General features: G+C 45.0%; 1 protein-coding gene across 2 annotated transcripts; it reads right to left on the reverse strand.

Annotated features, from left to right (window-relative positions):
• Window positions 1–1412: 1412 nt before the first annotated feature.
• CHRNA6 (cholinergic receptor nicotinic alpha 6 subunit) lies at window positions 1413–15380 on the reverse strand. 2 transcript variants are annotated; one of them, XM_085004420.1, is made up of 7 exons: window positions 15044–15380; window positions 14565–14622; window positions 12828–12967; window positions 8295–8339; window positions 6431–6540; window positions 5350–6328; window positions 1413–2395 (listed from the first exon to the last, which is right to left on the reverse strand). In XM_085004420.1, exons 2-7 carry the CDS (start codon window positions 14596–14598, stop codon window positions 2264–2266), a joined length of 1440 nt encoding a protein of 479 aa, XP_084860546.1. In that variant the 5' UTR covers window positions 14599–14622; window positions 15044–15380; the 3' UTR covers window positions 1413–2263. The 2 variants fall into 2 exon arrangements, with proteins under 2 accessions (XP_084860546.1, XP_003359919.3); XM_003359871.5 differs by lacking the exon at window positions 14565–14622.
• Window positions 15381–24583: the final 9203 nt, after the last annotated feature.

The following is a 24583-nucleotide window of genomic DNA, read 5'->3' on the forward strand; positions in this document are numbered from 1 at the left end:
TGTGCCATGGTCATTGATTCTAAAAGTCATTGATTCTCTAGTTCAAATGCACAGACACCTCCATGCTCTGATTCCCTTTTATTCAATGCTTAGTTCATTTATTTTTAAATGTATGTTTAGTCCATTTGCTTGTGTCTATACAATCCACCCACTATCCCTGAGGACCACTGAGCAACTTCTGGAAGGTGGACTGGGAAGGTTGAAGTACGTTCATGGATAAAAGAACATGATAAGAAGTCAGGGTGATGTTTACTTGCTAGAAAGGAAAAGGCAAAATGAAATTATCTCTTTCATTAGGGTGATTTTTTTCCCCTACTTTAAAATATATCTTGGAGGAGTTCCCGTCGTGGCACAGTGGTTAACGAATCCAACTAGGAACCATGAGGTTGCAGGTTCGACCCCTGGTCTTGCTCAGTGGGTTAAGGATCCGGCGTTGCCGTGAGCTGTGGTGTAGGTGGCTCGGATCCCGCATTGCTGTGGCTCTAGCATAGGCCGGTGGCTACAGCTCCAATTGGACTCCTAGCCTGGGAATCTCCATATGCCGAGGGAGCGGCCCTAGAAAAGACAAAAAAAAAAATTATATATATATAATTATATATATATAGGAGTTCCCTGGTGGCCTGACAGTTGAGGATCTGTCATTGGCTCTGCTGTGATACAGGTTTTTTGGTTTTTTTTTTTTTTTGGTCTTTTCTAGTGCTGCACCCAAGGCATATGGAGTTTCTCAGCCTAGGGGTCTAACTGGAGCTATAGCTGTCGGCCTATGCCAGAGCCACAGCAACACGGGATCCGACCCACGTCTGCCACCTACACCACTGCTCACGGCAACACTGGATCCTTAACCACTGAGCGAGGCCAGGGATTTAACCCGAAGCCTCATGGTTCCTAGTCGGATTCGTTAACCACTGAGCCACGACAGGAATTCCCTGTGATGCAGGTTTGATCCCCAGCCTGGGAAATTCCACATGCCACAGGCGTGGCCAAAAAAAAAAGGGGGGATTAAAATATATCTTTACAATTGTTAGAATAAGTGGATACAAAAAGAAGAATGAGAAGGAGGAGGGGAAAGAGGAGGAGGGGGAGGAGGGGGAGGAGGAGGAGAAGATGGAGTTCCTGCTGGGGCGAAGCAGGATAGGTGGCATCTTGGGAGCACTGGGACATGGGTTCAGTCCCTCCAAGGCCTGGCACAATAGGATCCAGTGTTGCCCCAGCTGCAGTGTAGGTCGCAACTAAAGCTCGGATCTGATCCCTAGCCTGGGTACTCCACATGCCGTAGGGTGGCCAAAAAAGAAAAAAAAAAGATAATAAATGAGAGTGGAATAAAACACAATGCCCAAAATTCTCCTCTCAGAAAAGGAATGGCTTCAAAGTGTACAAAATCACCATTTCTTAGAAAAGAAACACATGTTTAGTTAGGATTTTTAATTGTTTTTATTTTATTGAAGTAGAGTTGATTTAGGAAACGCTTTTATTTTCAGTCTCAGCGACAAAGATCAAATGGAAACTATTGATGAGAAGAGACACATTTGGACCCACAGCAAAGGCCGCTTGCAGTCTGTCCAGCCAGACCCCACCACGCTCTATTTTCATCGCTCTGGTTACATTCCCCACATGATACCTGGTCCTGGAGGTCTCTGTGTTTTCGATTTTTCCTAAAAAAACTCCGAGTGCGTGGACCAAACTTACTTCTGCTAGTGTGGTGATGCCTAGTGTTGGTCACCACTTGAGTCTCTTGCCAGATAAATGCTAATGAAATACAGCCTGCTGGCTAGATGGGCTACCTGCTGTTATTTAGCAATTAATGTATCAAGTAATGCTGAAGCGTGTGTGTTCCATCACAGAGATGTGCATGAGAAAGTAAGCAGACCCAAGCTCCCAGCCGCAGATGTCAGCGAGTCCGAGTTCCAGAGTTTCAGGTCTGGCAGGTGTCATTATATTGGGAAGCAATAAACTGGAGAAGCAACACAACCCCTTGATTCCATGGTACTGGGGTTCCAATGTGTGCCTGGAAGCCAAACATGTACAAACAAGAGATGCCTATAGATGCTGCTAGCTTGGGGCTCCCATGTCAGAAAACATCTTAAAGGACCCCTCCGAGCCCCGAGGGAGGGTATCACCTCCTAATTGTCAAGAAAGTCCTCTTTTACCATCTAGATGGGGATGTGGCGGGAAGATTTCTATCCCTTTCCTTGTGGTGGGGGACACAGAACAAAGAGCATCTGTAGGTTTCTGAAGATAAAGGAAAAAATTCATCCTTATGTCCTTATGAACTTCCTGTATTCCCCAGGAGTGGCTGGAGAAATAGCCCTACGGTTCCAAACACACAGACAATTATAAACACCCACAGGAACACCCTGTCCACCACCATGGCCACGTATTTCCAGTCGTCCTCTACCTAAAAGGCAAACAGAAAGGGAAGGAGCTTTAAAAAACTGAAGAGTTCCCATTGTGGGTTAAGGATCCAGCATTCCTGCAAGCTGAGGTGTTGGTTGCAGATGCGGCTTGGATCTGGCATTGCTGTAGGCCAGCAGCTGCAGCTCCGATTTGACCCCTAACCTGGGAATTTCCATAGGCTGCAGGGGCAGCCCTACCAAGAAAAAATAAAAATAAATAAATAAACAAACAAACCAAAACCAGAGTTCCCTGGTGTTACAGCGTGTTAAGGATCTGGTATAGTCACTGCAAAGGCTCAGGTCACTGGAGTGGCTTGGGTTCAATCCCTGGCCCGGGAACTTCCACATGCTACGGGTGCAGCTAAAAAAAAGAAAGAAAGAAAGAAAAGGTCCTAAGAAAAAGAACATAGAAAAGGAGTTCCCATTGTACCTAAGTGGTAAGGAACTTGATTAGTATCCATGAGGATGCCAGTTCAATCCCTGGCGTCACTCAGTGGGTTAGGGATCCAGCCTTGCCATGAGCTGTGGTGTAGGTCACAGATGAGGCTTAGATCTGGTATTGCTGTGGCTGTGATGTAGACCAGCAGCTGCAGCTTGGATTTGACCCCTAGCCTGGGAACTTCCACAGGCCGCAGACCCGGCCCTAAAAAGCAAAACAACAACAACAACAACAACAACAACAAAAACAACAACAACAACAGTTGCTTCCATTTCCTGTAAGATTTCCTGGCAATTTTTAAAGAAAATCCTCCCCCTCCCCCTCCCTTGATTCTGGTTAACCTCTGTCTCCTCTGTAGCACACAGAGAACTTCTGTTTGCCTGGGGAAGGTGGGTGCATGGGCCCCTTCAGTCCTGGGTAGCAGGTGGCAAGATAAGCAGACTTCCAGGGGCACAGAGGACTTCTGACTGCAGGAGCATCCCCAAGAAAGAGCTGCTCAGATGGCTCCACTATTGTGTCAACTCAAAAAAAAAGCACAACCTAAAAGTTGAGAATTGTGTTTTATTTGGTAGATTTTCTGGGGACTTAAAGCCCAGGAGACAGCCTCTCAGATTGTTCTGAGCGACTGCTCTGCAGAGAAAAAGGGGGAGCCAGGATATATAAGACTTTTTGCAACAAAGACCAGGTAGTGAGAACATCAAAAGATTATTGATAATGGCAGAAAACCAGACATCTCAAGTTAATAAATTAAGCACTTTTCTTGTTTTGTTTGTGTGTGTGTGTTGTTGTTTCTTTTCTTTTCTTTTTTTTTTTTTTAGGGCTACACCCACGGCATATGGAAGTGCCCAACCTAGGGGTCGAATCAGAGCTGCAGCTATAGCCTAGTAACACCAGATGGAGCTGAATCCTCAACTGATGCTGAAGCTTGCACAACGCTGGATCCTGAACCCATTGAGCAAGACCAGGGTTTGAACCTGTATCCTCATGGGTACTAGTTGGGTTCTTAACCCACTGAGCCACAACGGGAACTCCAAGCTCTTTTCTATGTATGGGAAGATGAGAGACTCTGGGCTGACTGAAAGTATTCCTTTGATATACACCTTAGCTATGAGGGACCAGCATCCTGCTTTTCTCCATCCTGAATCCGCTCAGGGTGCACACTTCAGGCTGCTGGCCTCATGGCCTATCAGCATCCTTTGTGTACTGATAGGGCCGGTGACGTTTTTCACCCACATTGTTGTGGGAACCACGGGATATGCTAATGCCCAGGCAAGTCCAGGAAATGGGGTTGAGGCAGGGGGTGTAGGACGGGTGGTGCAATTGGCCCCCATCAAGAAAAGGGGTGCCCTTTGGATCTCAGCGTCATGCTGGTCAGGGAGACTTCATTGCCATTTTTCCTGTCCTTCCTGTTCCTGAGCTCCAAGAACCCTACCTGGTGGCGATTACGTCAGCAGCAACTGTCCCCTAGGTTTGATGAAGGTGTCACCATAGAGGGGAATCCTGGGCTCCCCCGTTCCCGATGCAGCCCCACCTCTACCTGTGACATGCAGTCACAGCATGTGCCCCAGCGTTAACAGGAAGGTCTGCAATATCCTTTCCCTAAGAGAAAAGGATGCCAGCTGCAGCATCAGGTCAGACCCAGAACCTGGCAGGAGTTTTCAGAGGGCCCAGCTAGTCATCCCTATGGTATATGAAAAACTGGCATGCAACTCCTGAGCACTCTCTTAGGAGGGTGGGCAGGTCCACATTACTATAGTTAGACTCTGAGCAGCAGGAGCAAAATGTCTGGATGTAAAAATATCCCTGAGCCCCATTCAGTCAGCACCTGGATACCTGTCAAGTCTAGTTAAGTGGGATCCGAGCCTTTCTCCCAGGCTCCCAGCCTGCCAGCAGCCCTGCAGGCTTTCCTCCCGCCCCTCGGCCAGCTTTTCCCTCTCCTACCTTTCCTTAGGGGCTCTTGGCTTAATTAAGCAAGGTTGCTCTGATCTGTTTCTTTTTCAACCAGATTTTCATTTGAATTAAGTGAAAATTTAAGTGAAAAAAAAAACCTGCAGGAGGAGTTTTGGGTTTTTTTGTTTGTTTTTTTGGGGTTTTTTGCTTGTTTGTTTGTTTGTTTTTTAGGGATGCACCTGCAGCACATGGAAGTTCCCAGGCTAGGAGTCAAATAGGAGCTTCAGCCTAACCTCACAACCATGGCAACCCACCTGTGACCTACGCCGCAGCTTGTGGCAACACCTGATCCTCAACCCACTGAGCAAAGCCAGGGATCAAATTCACATCCTCATGGACACTAGTTGGGTTCTTAACCTACTGAGCCACAATAGGAACTCCTACAGGTGGAGATTTGTTCTGAGGCTACACCTTACTCTACCCCATCCCCAGGGCATCCCCATGAAGGTATAATCACAGGGCAATGATCTTAGGGGACCCCGCCCTGACTATCTTGCAAACAGAACTCACGCTAGAGATCTGACCTGTCTCGGCAGGGTCCCCAGGCTAGAGGAGACGCACCCTTACCTCCTTTGTTTGATTTTGGTGCTTCATGTTTTCTGCTATGAATTGAACACTATCCATCACATCTTCAACTTCAGGTGAGGGCTCTGTATGGTCTGTCATCCATCGTAAAGGCTGATGACTTAGTCGCCTCTTGCCGGTGGCGGGCTCCTTGGGTTGATGACAGCGGCAGCATTCTTGAAGAGGCGGGGGCTCTCCGTGATGATCCACCTTGCCTTTGGCAGGCCCCCTGGAGACCCCGTTGGGAGTTTTAGCAGATCTCGCCTCCCTCCTCTTGTCCAGGGGCCTCCTCATCATCAGGATCTGGGGTAACAGCCGGAGGAAGAGTGTCTTCACCCACGTGGGCATGGTGTGTGTGGTCGGGGTGCGATAGTGTATATTCAACACAAACACCGTCACCGCGATGGACAGGGTGACAAAGATCATGGTGAACAGCAGGTACTCGCCCACCAGAGGGATCACGAGGGACGTGGAGGGGATGGTTTCCGTGATCACCAGCAAAAACACGGTCAGAGACAGCAGCACTGAAATGCACAGCGTCACTTTTTCCCCACAGTCAGAGGGGAGGTAGAAGACCAGCACGGTCAGAAATGAAATAAAGAGGCAGGGGATGATCAGATTAATGGTGTAAAACATCGGCAGTCTCCTGATGTAAAAAGAATAGGTTATGTCCGTGTAGATCTCTTCACAGCAGTTGTACTTTATGTCGTGCTTGTAGCCAGAGGCATCGACAATTTCCCACTCACTGTTTTCCCAAAAATCATCCATGTCCACCTTAGAGCCAATGATGAGGAGATCAATTTCAGCTTTGTCATAGGTCCAGGAACCAAATTTCAGGGAACAATTTTGATGATCAAAAGGGAAAAAAGTGATGTCCATAGGACAGGAGCTCTTAAAAATAGCTGGTGGAGTCCAGGTTATCATGCCATCATATTGAAGAAGAGCTTTGGTCTTGCCCTCGACCTGGAAGTCGCCGACAGCACTGCAAGGCAAATCAGACACCGTTAAGGACACTCCCGGTGCTTTGGGTCCGCCTGGACCAAAGGCAACTTTGGAAAAGAGACTGGCTGTCAGATGCTCATACTTGTTGTAGAGAACGATGTCAGGCTTCCAGATCTTATCCGCAGGAACACGGAGCGTCTCAATGCCATCATATTCCATCGGGTCCCAGCGCAATTTATAATCATTCCAGATCTAAAGGAAATAGGACTCAGTTAAAAAAAAAAAAAAAAAAAAAAAAGCTGGAGTTCCCCTTGTGGCGCAACGGTAACGAACCCAATTAGTATCCATGAGGACAAGAGTTCTATCCCTGGCCTCACTCAGTGGGTTAAGGATCCAGCCTTGCCAAAAGCTGCGGTGTAGATCACAGACTCAGCTCAGATCCCATGTTGCTGTGGCTGTGGCGTACGCCGGCAGCAACAGCTCCATTTCGGCCCCTAGCCTGGGAACCTCCATGTGTCGAGAGTTTGGCCCTAGAAAGACAAAACAAAAAACAAAAAACACTTAAGCCATTACTTCCCTCCTCCCAACTTTTACTAAGTCTCTCTCCCCTTCCTCATTCACCCCTACTTCTTCCCCACCCCCATTCATCACTCCACCCCCAGCAAAAAAAAGTAAAAAAAAAAAAAAAAAAGAAAAGTCTTAAATTTTTTCCAATGTTAATTCTATGTTGGTTGATTGGTTTTTTGAAAAAGTTCTTATTTGAAGAGTACATTGGTTTCTATCAAAATTTGGGAGATTAAACCCATAGGGAACAAGGGAGTAGGTAGCTAAGCTGATTTGGGCAAATATAAATTATCTGATAGATATTAGATAAGGATTTATTGATTATTAACTAGCTGGCCAAGGCTCAGCTATAGTTCATGGGCTATGTTCAAACTGTAGCAATAGCCCATTTCTAATATTTAAAAAGATAATTAAGTGTATGATGATGAGTTTGTTACAAAATCTGCATAAAAGATTAAAACAGGAAGGAAGAATGAGATGAGATGGTCTCATTTTATTTGAGATCTCAATTTATTGATGGTCTCTCTCATTTTAGTGATTTTTACAGTTTTATTGATTCTTTATTATTCTTGGACTTTATTAGCCCATAAAATTGATCATTTTCCCACGTCAATCTGTACCGGCTCTTAAAAAATATTTTAAGTAAAATTTCCTTAAACACCTGGCATTCTCACACATCTCCAAGACAGCTGAAGTTCCAAGTTGATTTTAAGGAGAAGGCGGGCTTATGAACTTCATGAAATTACTACTTATTTCAGTTTGTTTGGTGAAGGTTCCCAGTGCTGTTGCCTGCTGGTTGTAGAAACACAGGCCAGTTGGATCAGTATTTTGCCAAGAAAGGGCAGGACCTTAATTTGGGATCAGTAAGATGGTGAGTTCTGTCCAGTGCGTGTAACTGAACTTCCCAAGCCCTTGTCTATCCTGTTACACTTGTCCTGCCTTAGACTTTAGAAGTGCCCTTATCAGACTTTCCTGGTGGCTCAGTGGGTTAGGGATCCAGTGATCATGTGGTCACTATTATGGCTCAGGTCGATGTGTGGCACAGGTTTGACATGCCACTGGTATGCCCCCCCCCAAAAAAAATCCAAAACAAACAACAACAACAGCAAAACCCAGATGGTAGGAATTTATCCACAGCCGGATCAAAGAGTGGGCAAACATCTGGCTCTGGAGTTTGAGATGTAGACAAAAATAAGAGACCTGAGAGCAGAACACAGAAAGGGCAGAGAATTTTGTCGCTAGGTTCTGCACCCATGAAGTTTGCACCCAGCCAGCCATTATCACTCTTAAACTTTGGGCTTTGGAGATAGATAATATTTTATGCTCTCTCATAAGCTGGAGATGAAAGAAGGAATGCTAGTGGATTTTATCCGTTAGATATTGTTCAATGGACACATGAGTAACACAGTTCCAAGGAAAGAACAAGTAATGTGGACACATACGTGACGCAGCCACAAGTTGGTTTCCATGATCTGGTTTACTTCATCCTAGGAAGAAGGAATAATATTCTCAGCCTAAATGTACTTACTCATAGAAATGAATCTTAGAGCAAACATTGCCACTAAAAGAACCAAATTTGAGTTATTCAGGCTAGTGGAGGAAAACAAAGAAGACTGAAAAGGCAACTTATAAAAAGTAACCATGGAGTTCCCTGGTGGCTCAGCAGGTTAAGGATCCAGGATTGTCAATGCTGTGGCACAGGTTCAATCTCTGGCCTGGGAATTTTCACATTCCATGGTGCAGCCCCTCAAAAAGCAACCAGAAATGTAATATTTCCACACTGGTCCCAAGCTTATTGACTTTGAAATGAAATGTGGCTTTAAGACTCTCTTTCAAATCTGATGAAGTCCCATTTCTTCTGTGAAGCCTTTCTGACCTGTGCAGCCCATAAAGGTTTCTGATTCCATGAAAGAAAAGAAGAGAGAGTGGGAGGGAGGTAAGGGAAGTCTTGCAGACAGTGATTTTTTTTGTTTTTTTTTTTGTTTTGTTTTGTTTTGTTTTTATTTTTTTCTGTTTCTGCCATCTTCTTCCCCACTCCCTGAAAAAACCTCCCTTCCCAACTCTGCCCCAGCATCTCAAGGCTCTGAGCCCTGAGCCCAACTTCCCCTGGAGGTGTCAGCCTCAGCTCACCACAGAGCTTTCCAGCCAGAACCTGCCACCCCACCCAAACCATGGCCAATTGCTTCAGTCATTCACTAATGAAGACTTGTTGAGCACCTATTATGTACTCTACAAATGCTGGGGCTGGAGAAGTAACCAGGATGGAAAAAATCTACCTATATGTGTCTAGGTTGGGGAGACAGGAAATCAATAATAGATATGTCATATAATATAAGATATGGTAGGTCTTATGGAAAAAAAAAACAAAGAGGGAATGAGTGGTGTGAATGTGTGCATATGTCTCTTTTAAACAGGATGATCAGGGAAGGCTTCTCTGAAGACATAGTTTAAGCAGGTTCATAAATGCCTTGCAAAGCGTCATGATTCTGTCTGGAAGAAAGGCGTTCCAGGCTGATAGCCCAAATATCACATGTTCTTTTTTTTCCTTTTTATGCTACCCCTGCACCATATGGAAGTTCCCAGGTAAGGGGTTATGGCCTATGCCACAACCACAGCCACACCGTGTCAGAACTGCTTTTGTGACCTATGCTGAAGCATGTGGCAATGCCCAATCCTTAGGCCACTGAGCAAGGCCAGGAATCGAACCTACATCTTCGTAGAGACTACGTTGTGTCCTTAACCCACAGAGCCCAATGGGAACTCCCCAAATATAATATATTCTTAAGGAGCTACTGACTCTCAGTGGAATAGCTACTGAAGACACATCCAGAAGCTGGCCTGGAAAGTCTCTTTCTCCATCCCAGGCCAGACCACGCCAATAGCCACAGGAACTGCCATCAGACAGCCCAGCTGAAGGAGGCCAGAGACCCACATACCAGCCCACATTCCTGCCACCATCACCGTGTGTCTCTTTCTCGGGAAAATAAATTAGATGACACTCGGTTGAATTAAAGGATTTGAGTTACAATTTCAAATGGACTAGATTCTAGAGCAGCAGCAACAGACCTCAGACAGAGGTGAGAAAATCCAGATAGGCTCCATTTTGAAAGCCTTCAGGTTTGTCATTTCAGATATGCCGGGCCATCGAAAACATCAGGCAGGAGCACGGTCCTGACCCCATGAGGGGGAGAGTGGAAATACTCCTACTCATCCACATGTTAAACTTTGTGGCCAAGGAGTTCCCGTCGTGGCGCAGTGGTTAACGAATCCCACTAGGAACCACGAGGTTGCGGGTTCGATCCCTGCCCTTGCTCAGTGGGTTAAGGATCCGGCGTTGCCGTGAGCTGTGGTGTAGGTTGCAGATGCAGCTCGGATCCTGCGTTGCTGTGGCTCTGGCGTAGGCCGGCGACTACAGCTCCGATTCGACCCCTAGCCTGGGAACCTCCATATGCCACAGGAGCAGCCCAAGAAAAGACAAAAGAAAAAAAAATTTTTGTGGCCAAGATCATTCCATACAGCAGGAAACACCCTTCTGCGCAGAGCTCTCTGATGCTCTAAAGGCACACTTGAGGCTCAGACAGCAGCAGAGGGCCTAGAGCCTCTAGAATGGAGTTGGTAAATGGGCATCCGGGTTGTAGGGCATCACAGTCCTCACCATGGCTTGGCGATAATGATGAATATGGTCCACAGGGACTTCTGGTGCCCCACGTGAGCACGAGGAGCCTCTGGTACACCAGTAAGGATGCTATATTAATAGCAGACAAAGTAGACTCGGAGGGAAACATTTACTAAAGACAAAGAGCAACATTACATAATGATAGAAAACTAAATCCACAAGAAAGGAGTGAGTTCCCGTGGTGGCTCAGTGGAAATGAATCTGACTCATATCCATGAAGATGCTGGTTTGATCCCCGGTCTCATTCAGTGGGTTAAGGATCCAGTGTTGCCATGAACTGTGGTGTAGGTCACAGATGTGGCTCGGATCTGATGTGGCTGTGGCTGTGGTGTGGGCCGGTGGCTACAGCTCTGATTCAACCTCTAGCCTGGGAACCTCCATATGCCCCAGATGCAGCCCTAAAAAGACAAAAAAAAAAAAATCCATAAGGAAGACATAATGATCCTAACTCTATATGCACCAAAACACAGAGTCTCAAATTATATGAAACAAAAACTAAGAGAACTGAAAGAAGAAACAGACAAATCTCCAATTACAGTTAGAGACTTCAAAATCCCCCTCTGAGCAACCAGTAGAACTACTCAACAGAAATCAGCAGAAATAGGGGAAGTCTGAACACTATAATCAACCAACAAGATCCAGCTGACATATATAGACACTCCACTCAAAACCAGCAGAATACACATTTTTTAAAGCATGCATGGATTATTAACCAAGATAGATCATATCCTTATCATGAGCCATAAAACAAACCTCAACAAATTTAAAAGAATTGAAATCATAGTGTGTTTCTGATTATAATGGAATCAAACTAAAAATCAATAACAAAAAGATTACAGGAAAATCTCTAAATCCATGGAGATTAAACTTCTAAATAATCCATGAGTCAAGGAGAATGTCTAAAGCAAATTTTAAAAAATACATAGACCATTCAGGAAACAAAAACATGCTATATCAGGCGTTCCCATTGTGGCTCAATGGTAATGAACCTGGCTAGTATTCATGAAGATGCAGGTTCGATCCCTGGCCTTGCTCAGTGTGTTAAGGATCCAGTGTTGCCACAAGCTAAGGTGTAGGTCGAAGATGCCGCTCAGATCCAGCATTGCTGTGGCTGTGGCATAGGTATCTGGCTTTTTTTTTTTTTTTTTTTTACTCAGTATTTACCAGCATGTACACACTCCCAGTCTGGGCCGGAAGCTAGAGGACCAGGCCAGGGTCAGTCCAGTCCATCAGGAAGCCCAGACTGGAAAACCATGGCTGCATCCATTGCCTGGGTTCTTCCCCAGGTGCACCTGGAGACCCACACTGTTTCTCCCAGGCTAAGCCCCATCCATAGTCTGGGTCTGCTCCCTCTGTGCACTGTTGTCTCAGAGATGCTCCTATTTCCCCTGCTTCCTGATCCTGCCTATTTTTGGAAGTCTGTCCTGGAACAGAGCGCTGCCAGGCCTTGGAGCCCAGAACTCTGCCCTACGTGAGGGCACCAGACCCACTGCCTTCTCTCCCAGCAACTAGGGTGTGAAGCTTATTCAAAAGAGAGAACACCAGCCCTCCTTGCCTTTGAACAGGGAAGCAATACACTAAAATAAGACCTCCAAATCCCCACCTGTTTTCTCAGGGCCAGATGGAACCCTACGAGAAAGAAGTTGCATTTTCCCTTTCTGGTGGAACACAGGAGACTTAAAGCAATTCTTCTTCCACGGAGTAAAAAGATTATGAGTTTTGCAATTAAACAGGTCTGATTCACCAAAGTAAATTTGTAACTGGAGGACATTGGGAAAGTTGCTTAATTGAGTCTCCCTCTCCTCAGCTGTCAAAGGCAAATAGCCCCCAAGTGTGGACACTGGTGCATAATAGGTGCACAGTGAAGTTAGCTCAGGTTCATTTCCATTGAGCCACAACAGGAACTCCTTGTTCATATTTTAAAATCCCTTTATTGGAGTTCCCGTCGTGGCTCAGCAGAAACGAATCTGACTAGTATCCGTGAGGACGCAGGTTCTATCCCTGGCCTCGCTCAGTGGGTTAAAGGATCCAGCATTGCTATGAGCTGTGGTGTAGGTTGCAGACACGGCTTGGATTTGGTGTTGCTGTGGCTGTGATGTAGGCCAGCGGCTATAGCTCCGATTCAACCCCTAGCCTGGGAACCTCCATATGCTGCAGGTGTGGCCCTAAAAAGACAAAAAATAATAAAATAAAATAACATAAAATAAAACCCTTTTATCTACCCTGTTCCGTGAGTGGGAATTGCTCTGACCCCTCAGGGTTGGGGCCCCTAAGGCAACCTAGTGACCCCTGCACTTACCACGTCGGCCAGCTGCGTGATGGCCACTTCAAAGTGCACCGTGACAGGGTCCGAGACATTTTCCACAGGCCTGATGAACTGGTTGTAGTGAGAAAACAGTGTGTGGAAGAGTCTCTCCTCAGATGCACAGCCTGCACAGCCTGCAGGGGCCAAACACAGGGCAGAGTCAGAGAAGCAGAGAGGATGCTGGCTGTGGGGAGGTGCCCACGACTTCCATCCCTGGAGGTGGGCCATCAGCTTCCCCATGGAAGCTGACCCTCCCAGGTGCACTGCTCGCCTCTGCCCCAGAGATGAAAAGAGTAATGCTACATCTCAGGACTAGGGTGATAACAAACCAAAAAACCCCACCAATGTTGGCTAAGAGCACTTCTTTTTTGTTTTTCATTTTTTAGGTCTTTTTTATGGCTGCATCTGCGGCATATGGAAGTTCCCCAGGCTAGGGTTCCAATCAGAGCGGCAGCTGCCAACCTACACCACAGTCACAGCAACACAGGATCTGAGCAACATCTGCGGCCTACTCCACAGCTTTCGGCAAAGCTGGATGCTTAACCCACTGAGCAAGGCCAGGGATCAAACCCACATGCCAGGTTCTTAAGGTGCTGAGCCGCAACGGGAACTCGGATAAGGGCACTTCTAAAGTCTAAGGCAGGACAAGTGTAACAAGATAGACAAGGGCTTGGGAAGTTCAGTTACACGCACTGGACAGAACTCACCATCTTACTGATCCCAAATTAAGGTCCTGCCCTTTCTTGGCAAAATACTGATCCAACTGGCCTGTGTTTCTACAATCAGCAGGCAACAGCACTGGGAACCTTCACCAAACAAACTGAAATAAGTAGTAATTTCATGAAGTTAATAAGCCCTCCTTCTCTTTAAAATCAACTTGGAACTTCAGCTGTCTTGGAGATGTGTGAGAATGCCAGGTGTTTAAGGAAAATTTACCTAAAATATTTTTTAAGAGCCGGTACAGATTGATGTGGGAAAATGATCAATTTTATGGGCTAATAAAGTCCAAGAATAATAAAGAATCAATAAAACACTGTAAAAGTCACTAAAATACATTTTTTAAAAATTTAAGGAATATTTCCCCAAAGTTGGTTCTCAAACAATAGCGCTTTGTCATTAAATTTTAGACAATCATTTAATGTATATCCCTTTGTATTTTCCCATGAATGCATTAAAAGTAGGTTGTTTGCCTTCTTTTGGCACAACTCATTTTATAAATGCCCTCTCTATATTTTTCCTTATAGAATTCAAATTTGACACCTAAAACATGATTCTACAAATTTCCCAACAACTCATTCAATCCCTTTAAATTTTTTCTTCTTTCAGGTTCTCAATCCCTTTGGGAAATCTGTAGAAGTCACTCATTAGGCAAAAACGAAGGAAAGGATAGCTGCTATGTTATTACTAAATAAAAAGCATTGCTTGCCTTTTGGCAACATTTGGAAAAGACAGCAACACTGGGATTTCAGCAGGAAAGAACAATTTTAGATGTAAAACATTCTCTACCAGCATAGTTAATAATGATAGAAACATTTCTACATCAAACAGACAATTAGAAAATCCTCCCATTACCCACTTCCCCCTTTGAGATGTTTCTTTTCCTTTGAGACTTTCCAAATAGACCCTCTGCTAATCTCTGCAGAGCCGACAGCACCCGGAAACGTGGTTTTGTTCAGCAAAGCAGCAGCTGTCCGGTTTCTAAGTCTTAAGTTTTAAAACAAATGATCTTACTCTTAGGACGCATTTCAGCATAGAAATACAGCATGGTTCCCAAAAGGAAGTTGATTACCTACAAAATGGAAAGGTTCATAGACTGAGGAATAATATCAGCCAACCAGTGAGTTTTGATAAAATATTAAATACAGATACATAGGCTGAATACATCCATCGCAGGGATGGACAGAAAATGGTACCATTATTATTGCTGCCATAGCTTCATTGGGAAAATAAAATATAGTTCACGGTGTTTCCTTGTTCTTTCGGCTCAACCCGCCCGACACCCATCCCCCCAAAATCTCATTTTACAGGTTAAGCCAACCAATTTAAAATGAATAGACTAATTAGCAGTTCTAAGACTAGTAATTCTTGTGCAGACACTCTGCCTCTTTACTCGTAGAGTAGCTCGTCTCTGCTCAGTCAAGCACAACTGGAAGAATAAATACGTGTAGCTAAAAAACGGAATGTGAGATAAAGCAGAAAATAAAACCTACCTTTAAAGAACAGCGTGAATACACACCACCAGAGACCCAGCCCAAAGCATGGGTATCCCTGACCCTCGAGGGTCAGCATGATAAAAACACACTCGGATTCCTTTGTCTAGTCTCAGGATCATAGAAAACAAAGAGCTATCAGTTCGCCACTCACACCCGACCCGACCGCCAGAGTCCACTGTGCTCTGATGAAATGAAAACCTTCACAAATGTAACACGGTCGTTCCCAATATCAGAGACCAAGGCAAACAAAAAGGGCAAATGAAAAGGACTCTATCTGATGTCCGATGAGTCATCGCATATCCTGCCACCCTAGATTGGTTCTCCTGTAAGAACCAGGAGGAGAGGCTGGAGGGGGACTGAAAACCCGGCTGCGCTGAGCAGATCTACACGCAGCCCCAACCTCGACCTTTAGGGAAGTGAACACACGTGTACTGAGCTCCAGCTGCAGGTGAAGCGCCTGCCGGGTCCCCAGCAGTGTGTTCTGTGTCACTGAGTTCTCTGGTTCCTTAGGGCTTAACCTTGTGACCAGAAAACATCCTAACGCAGGAGTCCTGGTTAAGTGTGGCTCCCAGAGAACAGAATTAATTTGGTTTCGTCTGACTTCTGGTGCCTTGTCAGTCAGAGCTTGGAGTGCACCCTCCCGGACCAGAGATGAGCTGCCTGAGAATGACAAGAACACAGGATGTCACCGGATGGTCCAGCATTTCCTTAAGCATCCTTGTCACCAGTTGGTTATCTTTTCCTATGCTTCTTTCCTAAGTTGAGTGTCAATAGGATTCTAATGAATTAGGCCTTCTGGTCAGATTTTGGTGTTGGCTAAAGAGGAGTTAGTGGAGTTCCTGGTGCGGCTCAAGTGGTAACGAATCCAACTAGGATCCATGAGGACTCAAGCTGGATCCCTGGCCTTGCTCAGTGGGTTAAGGATCCGGCATTGCCATGAGCCATGGTGTGGGTCGCAGACATGTCTCGGATCCTGAGTTGTGGCTGTGGTGTAGGCTGGTGGCTACAGCTCTGATTCGACCCCTAGCCTGGGAACTTCCATGTGCCACAGGTGCAGTCCTCAAAAAAAAAAAAAAAAAGAGGCATTAGTAACGAAATGAAAAGCTTAGCTATAGAATGGGGGAAAATATTTACAAACCATCTATCTGATAAGGGGTTTCTATTGCAAACTATATAAAGAACTTGTAAAACTCCATACCAAATAAATAGATAAATTCCAATTGAAAAATGGGCAAAGGACCTGAATAGATATTTTTTTCCAAGAAGACACAGATGGTCAACAGGTGTATGAAAAGGGGCCCAACATCACGAATCCTCAGGGCAATGCAAATCAAACCACAAGGGATATCACCTTGCACCTATTATGGTGGTATTATAAAAAGAAAAAAGAGGAGTTCCCACTGTAGCTCAGTGGGTTAAGAACCAACATAGTGTCTGTGAAGATGTGGGATCAATCCCTGGCCTCACTCAGTGGGTTACGGATCTGTTGTTGCCACAAGCGGCTGTGGCTCTGATCAATGCTGTGACCCAGGTTCCATCCCTGCCCAGGAACTTCCACATGCCATGGGAGCAGCCAAAAACAGACAAACAAACAAACAAATATACAGAAAAAAAGATAAGCACACTTTCAAAATGAATTTTTTTTTTTTTTTTTTTGTCTTTTCAGGGCTGCCCCTGAAGCATATAGAAGTTCCCAGACAAGGGGTCAAATCAGAGCTGCAGCTGCCGGCCTACACCATAGCCACAGCCACGCCAGATCTGAGCCACGTCTGCCACCTACAGCACAGCCCATGGCAAGGCGGTACCCTTAACCCACTGAGTGAGGCCAGGACTCGAACCCAGATCCTCATGGATACAAGTTGGGTTCGTTATCGCTGAGTCCCAACAGGAACTACGAAAAAAACATTTTTTTTTTTAATTCAAGTAAAAATTTAAGTAACAAAAGATTTAAAGACAGTTTGTCTTTTCCTAATGTTGCTGGGTACCACTTCATGTTCACATTCTGTGATTGGTTTAGCCTTGATGTTGAAGAGCAAGTTTGTGGAGTGCTGGTGTATGGAGATGGGAAAGCGGCTGGGAGGTGAGAGGTTAATTAACATGGGAAGAGCTCCCTTTTCTCCTTCTCCCACTTAACCTCCACCCCTTCACCTTCTTATTCCTCTCAGTCAGTTCCAAAAGGAAGAAGGAAGAAGCAGTGGGTCTTAAGGCTCTTCTTCTGGGGTGAGGGGTTGCCTCAGAGTTGTAGCTGCAGGCCCAGGCCGCAGCCACAGTAACACCAGATCTGAGCCGCAGCTGCAACCTATGCCAAAGCTTGCAGCAATGCCAGATCCTTAACCCACTGAGCGAGGCCAGGGATTGAACCCACATCCTCACAGACACTATGTTGGATCTTAATCTTCATATAGCCACAATGGGAACTCCTTGACATTCTTCAAGACCATAAATATACAATGAAGACTATGGCTTCTATGCTCCCTCCATACCCATGTGCATCCAACACAAATCAACATATAATTCCTGGGGTTCCAGACTCATGGAGGGCAACCCTGGATGGAGGAAAACTGAAGCTGGTTTCATCGTTTCCCCAGCCTCTGTTTCCAGTCATTCCACCACATACCTTTTTAAAATAACATATTCTAGAGAGTTCCCTATGTGGCTCGGCAAGTTAAGTACCCAACTGGCATCTATGAGGATATGGGTTTGATCCCTGGCCTCACTCAGTGAGTTAAGGATCTGGTGTTGTCCTGAGCTGTGGTGTAGGTCGCAGATGTGGCTCGGATCTGGTATAGCTGTGGCTGTGGCTGTGGTGTAGCCTGGCAAGAGCAGCCCTGATTCAACCCCTAGTCTGAGAATTTCTATATGCCACAGGTGTAGCCCTAAAAAGGAAAAAAAAAAAAAAAAAAAAAAAAAAGAAAAAAATAACATATTCTAAAGAGCTAATGTGTCAGTCAATTGATAGGTTCCAGAAACTAATTTTTGGAGTCTTTTTCATCCACAGATGCTGATTTCAATTTGGAAAGTTTCTGCAAGGGGAAAAAAAAGTGAAATTGTTTAACAGGAAACTTTTTTGTTTTGTTTTGTTTGTTTGTCTTTTTGCTATTTCTTTGGGCCGCTCCCTCGGCATATGGAGGTTCCCAGGCCAGGGGTTGAATCGGAGCTGTAGCCACCGGCCTACGCCAGAGCCACAGCAACGCGGGATCCGAGCCGCGTCTGCAACCTACACCACAGCTCACGGCAACGCCGGATCGTTAACCCACTGAGCAAGGGCAGGGACCGAACCCGCAACCTCATGGTTCCTAGTCGGATTCGTTAACCACTGCGCCACGACGGGAACTAACAGGAAACTTTTAAATTAACACATACTTAAGCTTTTTCCTCCCTAGTTGCTAAATCAAAGTCATTGCCTCATTCTGCTCTGAAAATAAGAGAGACTGATACGGTTACCTAAAATTGGTTATGTTCTTATTTGAAGTTTCAAAGGGTTTTGGCGTTGAAACTGCACAAATGAACATTTTGTTGACCTTTCTCCAACTGTCAGTTCTCTTTAAACTCAAAAGGAGAAGACTCCTTACTTGTCCCTAAAGAAATGTAAAGGAAATAACCCTTTAAACATGTATTATTTATAAATGCATGGCAGCAGAAGCATCATCAATAATTTAATGATCCCATATGGTTGGCTTAGTTAAAACAAAACAAAACAAAACAAAAAAAAACCACACAACCAAAAAGCAAAAAACACCACTGCTGTTAAACTCTCACACATTTAATATCCCTAGTCAGCAGTGTTTCCAATCCACCCCACTTGACATTTCACACGCAGGAAAAATAAAACAGCAGTAGGAGAGTTATTAAATTAAATGATAATTGTAGACCATAAAGAAACATTTAATAGCTCACAAGAGAGGCTCAAATGAAGCATATAATGTCCACCTTTTGTCGAAATAAATTTAAGAAAAAGAGAGTGATTTGCTTACAGGTCCATCAGAGCTGCTAAAGGACTGAGTTAGGATTCCGGTCTAGGTCTGTCTGACTCTAAAGACAATGCTTTCACCATCAAGCTATACTTGAAAGTCCATGAATACTTTAGAAGTTTCAGAGGGTTGTTACTGAAATGGACCTTGTGGCCCTAACCTCTTTCTCCTTCTCTGTGGATCCCTCCTGAGAGCTGAGGAGGCCAAGGCTAATTTGTAGAGAGAGTTGAAATGATGGACACGGTATAAGTTGGAAGTGAAAGCCCAGGAGATCGTCCCGCTTAAGGCTCAGGCTGATATCAGGCAAGCTTGCCACCCTGGGCCGGTGGGGTGACAGGAGGTAGGTGTCTTGGGGGTGCTGTTGCCAGCTGTGCCATGAGCATCACCAGGCTGAGTACTATGCTCCTCCAGCCAGACTGATTCCTACACAAGACTTTGGGGATTCTTGAACCTTCCCAGCCTTTTCTCTGCACTAAATGGGCAGCAGTTATCTCTGGGCCCAACAAGGGAGAAAGAAATGTGCTTAAATCATAAGCAACCTCATAGGAAGAATCAATCCAAGGTTACCATTGTCATAGGACCCAGCAGTTATGATAATAAAATGTATTCCACTATGGTAGACCCAGCTCTAATGATTATAAATGGGAATAAAAATACCAATCAGTATTAGTTTCCTAGGGCTGCTGTAACAAATACCATGAACTTGGTGGTTTAACACAACAGACAGTTACCCTTTCATAGTCCTGGAGGCCAGCAGTCCACAATCAAGGTGTGGGCAATACCACCCTCCCTCTGAAGTTTCAAGGAGAGGATCCCTCCTCGCCTCTCCACCTTCTAGAGGCTCCAGGTGTTCCCTGCCCTGTGGCAGCATCGCTCCTGCCTCAGCCACTGCCTTCACATGGCTGCTTCTCTGTCTGTGCCTTCTCTTCTGTCTCTTGTAAGGAAGCTGGTCATTCAATTAGGGCCTACCGGGTGAGCCCAGGATAAACTCATCTCGAGATCCTTAATCACATCTTGCAAAGACTCTTTCTCCAAGAAGGTCACATCCACAGGTACCAGGAGTTAGGACACGGACATATCTTTTTAGGGGCCATCATTCCCACCACTACGGTATCTCTCAGGATTCTGGTGGGGATTCAATCAGAAAATAGCAGCTACTAGAGACCTAAATAGACATTTCTCCAAAGAAGATATACAATTGGCTAACAGACACACTAAAAATTGTTCAACATCACTATTAGAGAATTGCAAATCAAAACTACAATGAGGTACCAACTCACACCAGTCAGAATGGCCATCATTAATAAGTCTACAAATAACAAATGCTGGAGAGGGTGTGGAGAAAAGGGAACCCTTGGACACAGTTGGGGGGAATGTAAATTAGTACAGCCACAATGGAAAACTATGGTATGAAGATTCCTCAGAAAACTAAATATAGGGAGTTCCCATTGGGGCTCAACAGGCTACGAGTTCAACTAGTCTAGTAGCCATGAGGATGTGGGTTCGATCCCTGGCCTCTCTTGTGGGTTAAGGATCCAGCATTGCTATGAGCTGTGGTGTAGTTTGCAGACGAGGCTTGCTTGGATCCCATGTTGCTGTGGCTATGGCATAGGCCAGCAGCTGCAGCTCAGATTTGACCCCTAGCCTGGGAACTTCCATATGCCACAGGTGCAGTCGTGAAGAGCAAAAAGAAAAAGAAAACTAAATATACAGTTACTCTATGATCCAGCAATCCCACTCCTGGTCACGTATTTGGACAAAACTACAATTCAAAAAGATACATGCACCCGTATGTTCATACCAGCACTATTCACAATAACCAAGACATGGAAACAACCTAAATGTCCATCGACAGATGAATGAATTAAGAAGATGTGGTATATATACACAATGGAATACCACTCAGCCATTAAAAAAAGAACGAAATAATACCATTTGCAGCACCATGGATGCAACTAGAGATTTTCATACTAAGTGAAGTAAGTCAGAAAGAGAAAGACAAATACTATATGATATCACTTATATGTAGAATCTAAAATATAGCAGAAATGAACCTATCTACAGAACAGAAACAGGCTCAGCAGACATGGAGAACAGACTTGTTGTTGTCATGGGAGAAGGGAGAGGCAGTGGGATGGATGGGGAGTCTGGGGTTAGTGGATGCAAACTATTACACTTAGAATGGAAAAGCAGGAGTTTCTGTCATGGCTCAGTGGTTAACGAATCTGACTAGGAACCATGAGGTTGCGGGTTCGATCCCTGGCCTTGCTCAGTGGGTTGAGGATCCGGTGTTGCCGTGAGCTGTGGTGTAGGTCACAGATGCGGCTCGGATCCTGAGTTACTGTGGCTCTGGCGTAGGTTGGCGGCTACAGCTCCGATTGGACCACTAACCTGGGAACTTCCATATGCCGAGGGTGTGGCCCTAGAAATGGGAAAAAGACAAAAAAAAAAAAAAAAAGAATGGAAAAGCAATGAGGTTCAGCTGCATAGCACAGGGAACTGTGTCCAATCTCTTGTGATAGAACATGATGGGGGATGATATGAGAAAATGAATATAGATATAGATATATGACTGGGTCACTTTGCTGTACAGCAGAAATTGACACTACACTGTAAATCAACTATACTTTAATTTAAAAAAAGAAAATAGGAGTTCCCGTCGTGGCGCAGTGGTTAACGAATCCGACTAGGAACCATGAGGTTGCAGGTTCGGTCCCTGCCCTTGCTCAGTGGGTTAACGATCCGGCATTGCCGTGAGCTGTGGTGTAGGTTGCAGACGCGGCTCGGATCCAGCGTTGCTGTGGCTCTGGCGTAGGCCGGTGGCTACAGCTCCGATTTGACCCCTAGCCTGGGAACCTCCATATGCCGTGGGAGCGGCCCAAGAAATAGCAACAACAACAACAAAAGACAAAAAGACACACACACACACAAAAAAAAAATAAAAATAAAAATAAAAAAAGAAAAAAAGAAAATAGTACCATAGCGGCGATGGACATAGATTTCCTGCTTCCAGAGAACAACATTTCCATGGGTACAACAGAACTTGGGGACCAGTGGGGAAGCCCAGAAAGAAAGGCTGCTTTTACCTAAAATGATACAGATTTCTTGTTCTTCCAAAGAAGAAAATCTGCAAAGTCACTTAGGCAGTTCCTCTGAGTAGCTCTCAAAGGTCAGCCTGGGTCAGGACCCAGGGGTGGGAGACAGTCTGAAAAGGTCAGCTTTTAGCCCCATCCTCAGAAATTCTGATGCAGTAGGTCTGGGGTGAAGCCCAGAAGCTGCCTCTTTAACAAGCTCCTGAGCTGATCCTGACGCAGGTGGTCTGCACTGCAAGAAGTCCTTCGAGAGCTGCTGGAAATTTTCCACCCAGCCCATCCACAGTGTGCATCTCTGATATTATAGAGTTAGACGTTTCTGGGACATACACGTCCCCATAAATCTGTATGCCACAAAACAAAAATATGAGAGATGTTCTGAAATCGCTATTCAGGCATTGTGTTGTGAGTAAAAAAAAAAGGTAATTCAACTTCTGTTTGTTTTTTTTTTTTTTTTGTCTTTTTGCCTTTTCTAGGGCTGTTCCCAAGGCACATGGAGGTTGGATCCGTAGCCACCAGCTTACGCCAGAGCCACAGCAACGCGGGATCCGAGCCATGTCTGCAACCTACACCACAGCTCATGACAACGCCGGATCCCCAACCCACTGAGCAAGGCCAGGGATCGAACCCACAACCTCGTGGTTCCTAGTCGGATTCATTAACCACTGTGCCACGACGGGAACTCCTCGACTTCTGTATTGACCAAGTCCTATGATGTTCTGGGCCCCCTGACAGATTCTGAAATATAGTTGTAGAAAATATTTTACTATCTTCAAGTACCCGGGGCACATTTACCAAACCTGAGCTCTTATTAGGAATTGAAAAAAAATCTCCACAAGTAGCCAAGACTATATACTCTACAGAAGATTCTTTGTCCACAAAAAGCAAAATGGAAAATCAATTCCAAGACCACTTCCCCAACCTTCCTTTCTTGTGGTCTTAAATGTTATCCTGGCAATGAAATCCTACTGTGCAGCACAGGGAACTATATCCAGTCTCCTGGGATCGACCTTGATGGAAGTTTAATATAAGAAAGAGAGGGAGTTCCCGTCGTGGCGCAGTGGTTAACGAATCCAACTAGGAACCATGAGGTTGCGGGTTCGGTCCCTGGCCTTACTCAGTGGGTTAAGGATCTGGCATTGCCGTGACCTGTGGTGTAGGTCGCAGACTCAGCTCAGATCCTGAATTGCTGTGGTTCTGGTGTAGGCCGGGGGCTACAGCTCGGATTTGACCCCTAGCCTGGGAACCTCCATATTCCTTGGGAGCGGCCCAAAGAAATAGCAAAAAGACAAAAAAAAAAAAATATATATATATATATATATATATATATAAGAAAGAGAATGTACATATATGTATGACTGGGTTACTTTGCTGTACAGCAGGAAATGGCACAACATTATAGATCAACTATACTTTAATTTCTTTTTCATTTTTTTTTCTTTGTACGGCCACACCTGAAACATATGGAATTTCCCAGACTAGGGGTTGAATTGGGGCTGCAGCTGCTGGCCTATGCCACAGCCACAGCAATGCCAGATCCTTAACCCACTGAATAAGGCCAAGGATCGAACCAGAATCCTCATGGATACTAGTTGGGTTTGTTAACCCTGAGCCACAATGAGACCTCCCAAGAGCACATTTTCTATCAGCTGGTAATATCCAGCTGCCCAGAAAAGCTAAACACATACACACACACAATTGACCATCACAGTGTATCCCTGATTTGATTCCACTTTTTTTATGTCCTAGAGCAGCCACCCTAAAGCCTGAATATTATCATTTTGTTCAGACAGTTTAAAAAACATTTTTTGGAGTTCCTGTCGTGGCACAGTGGCTAATGAATCCGACTAGGAACCATGGGGTTGTGGGTACAATCCCTGGCCTTGCTCAGTGGGATAAGAATCTGGCGTTTCGTGAGCTGTGGTGTAGGTTGCAGACGCGGCTCGGATCCTGAGTTGCTGTGGCTCTGGTGTAGGCCGGCAGCTACAGCTCCGATTCAACCCCTAGCCTGAGAATTTCTATATGCCACAGGAGCAGCCCAAGAAATGGCAAAAAGACAAAAAATAAATAAAATAAAATAAAATAAAATTTTAAGTTGAAGTCTAGTTGATTTACAATGTCGTGTTAACTTCTGCTGTACAGAAGAGTGATCTGGTTATACATACATATAAATATTCTTTTCCATATTCTTTTCCATTCCAGTGTATCATAGGATATTGAATAGGGGTCCCTGTGCTGTACGATAGGACCTTGTTGCTTATCCATCCTGTATATAATGGTTTGTATCTGCTAACCCCCAACTCCCAGCCCATCCCATTCTCTCCTCCCTCTTCCTTGGCAACCACTAGTCTGTTCACTGTCTATGTCTGAGTCTGTTTCTGTTTCATAGATAGGTCTATTTGAAGACATCCAAAGATTTTAAAACCTACTGTTCTTTTTGAGTCCAAGACTCTCAGGACTTACAATAAAAATTG

This window comes from Sus scrofa, chromosome 17 (genome assembly GCF_054392235.1).
Source record: "Sus scrofa isolate SSC_HxYL_T2T_F1_AM1 chromosome 17, Sscrofa_HxYL_maternal_Yorkshire_Landrace_v2.0, whole genome shotgun sequence".
Taxonomy (NCBI): Eukaryota; Metazoa; Chordata; class Mammalia; order Artiodactyla; family Suidae; genus Sus; species Sus scrofa.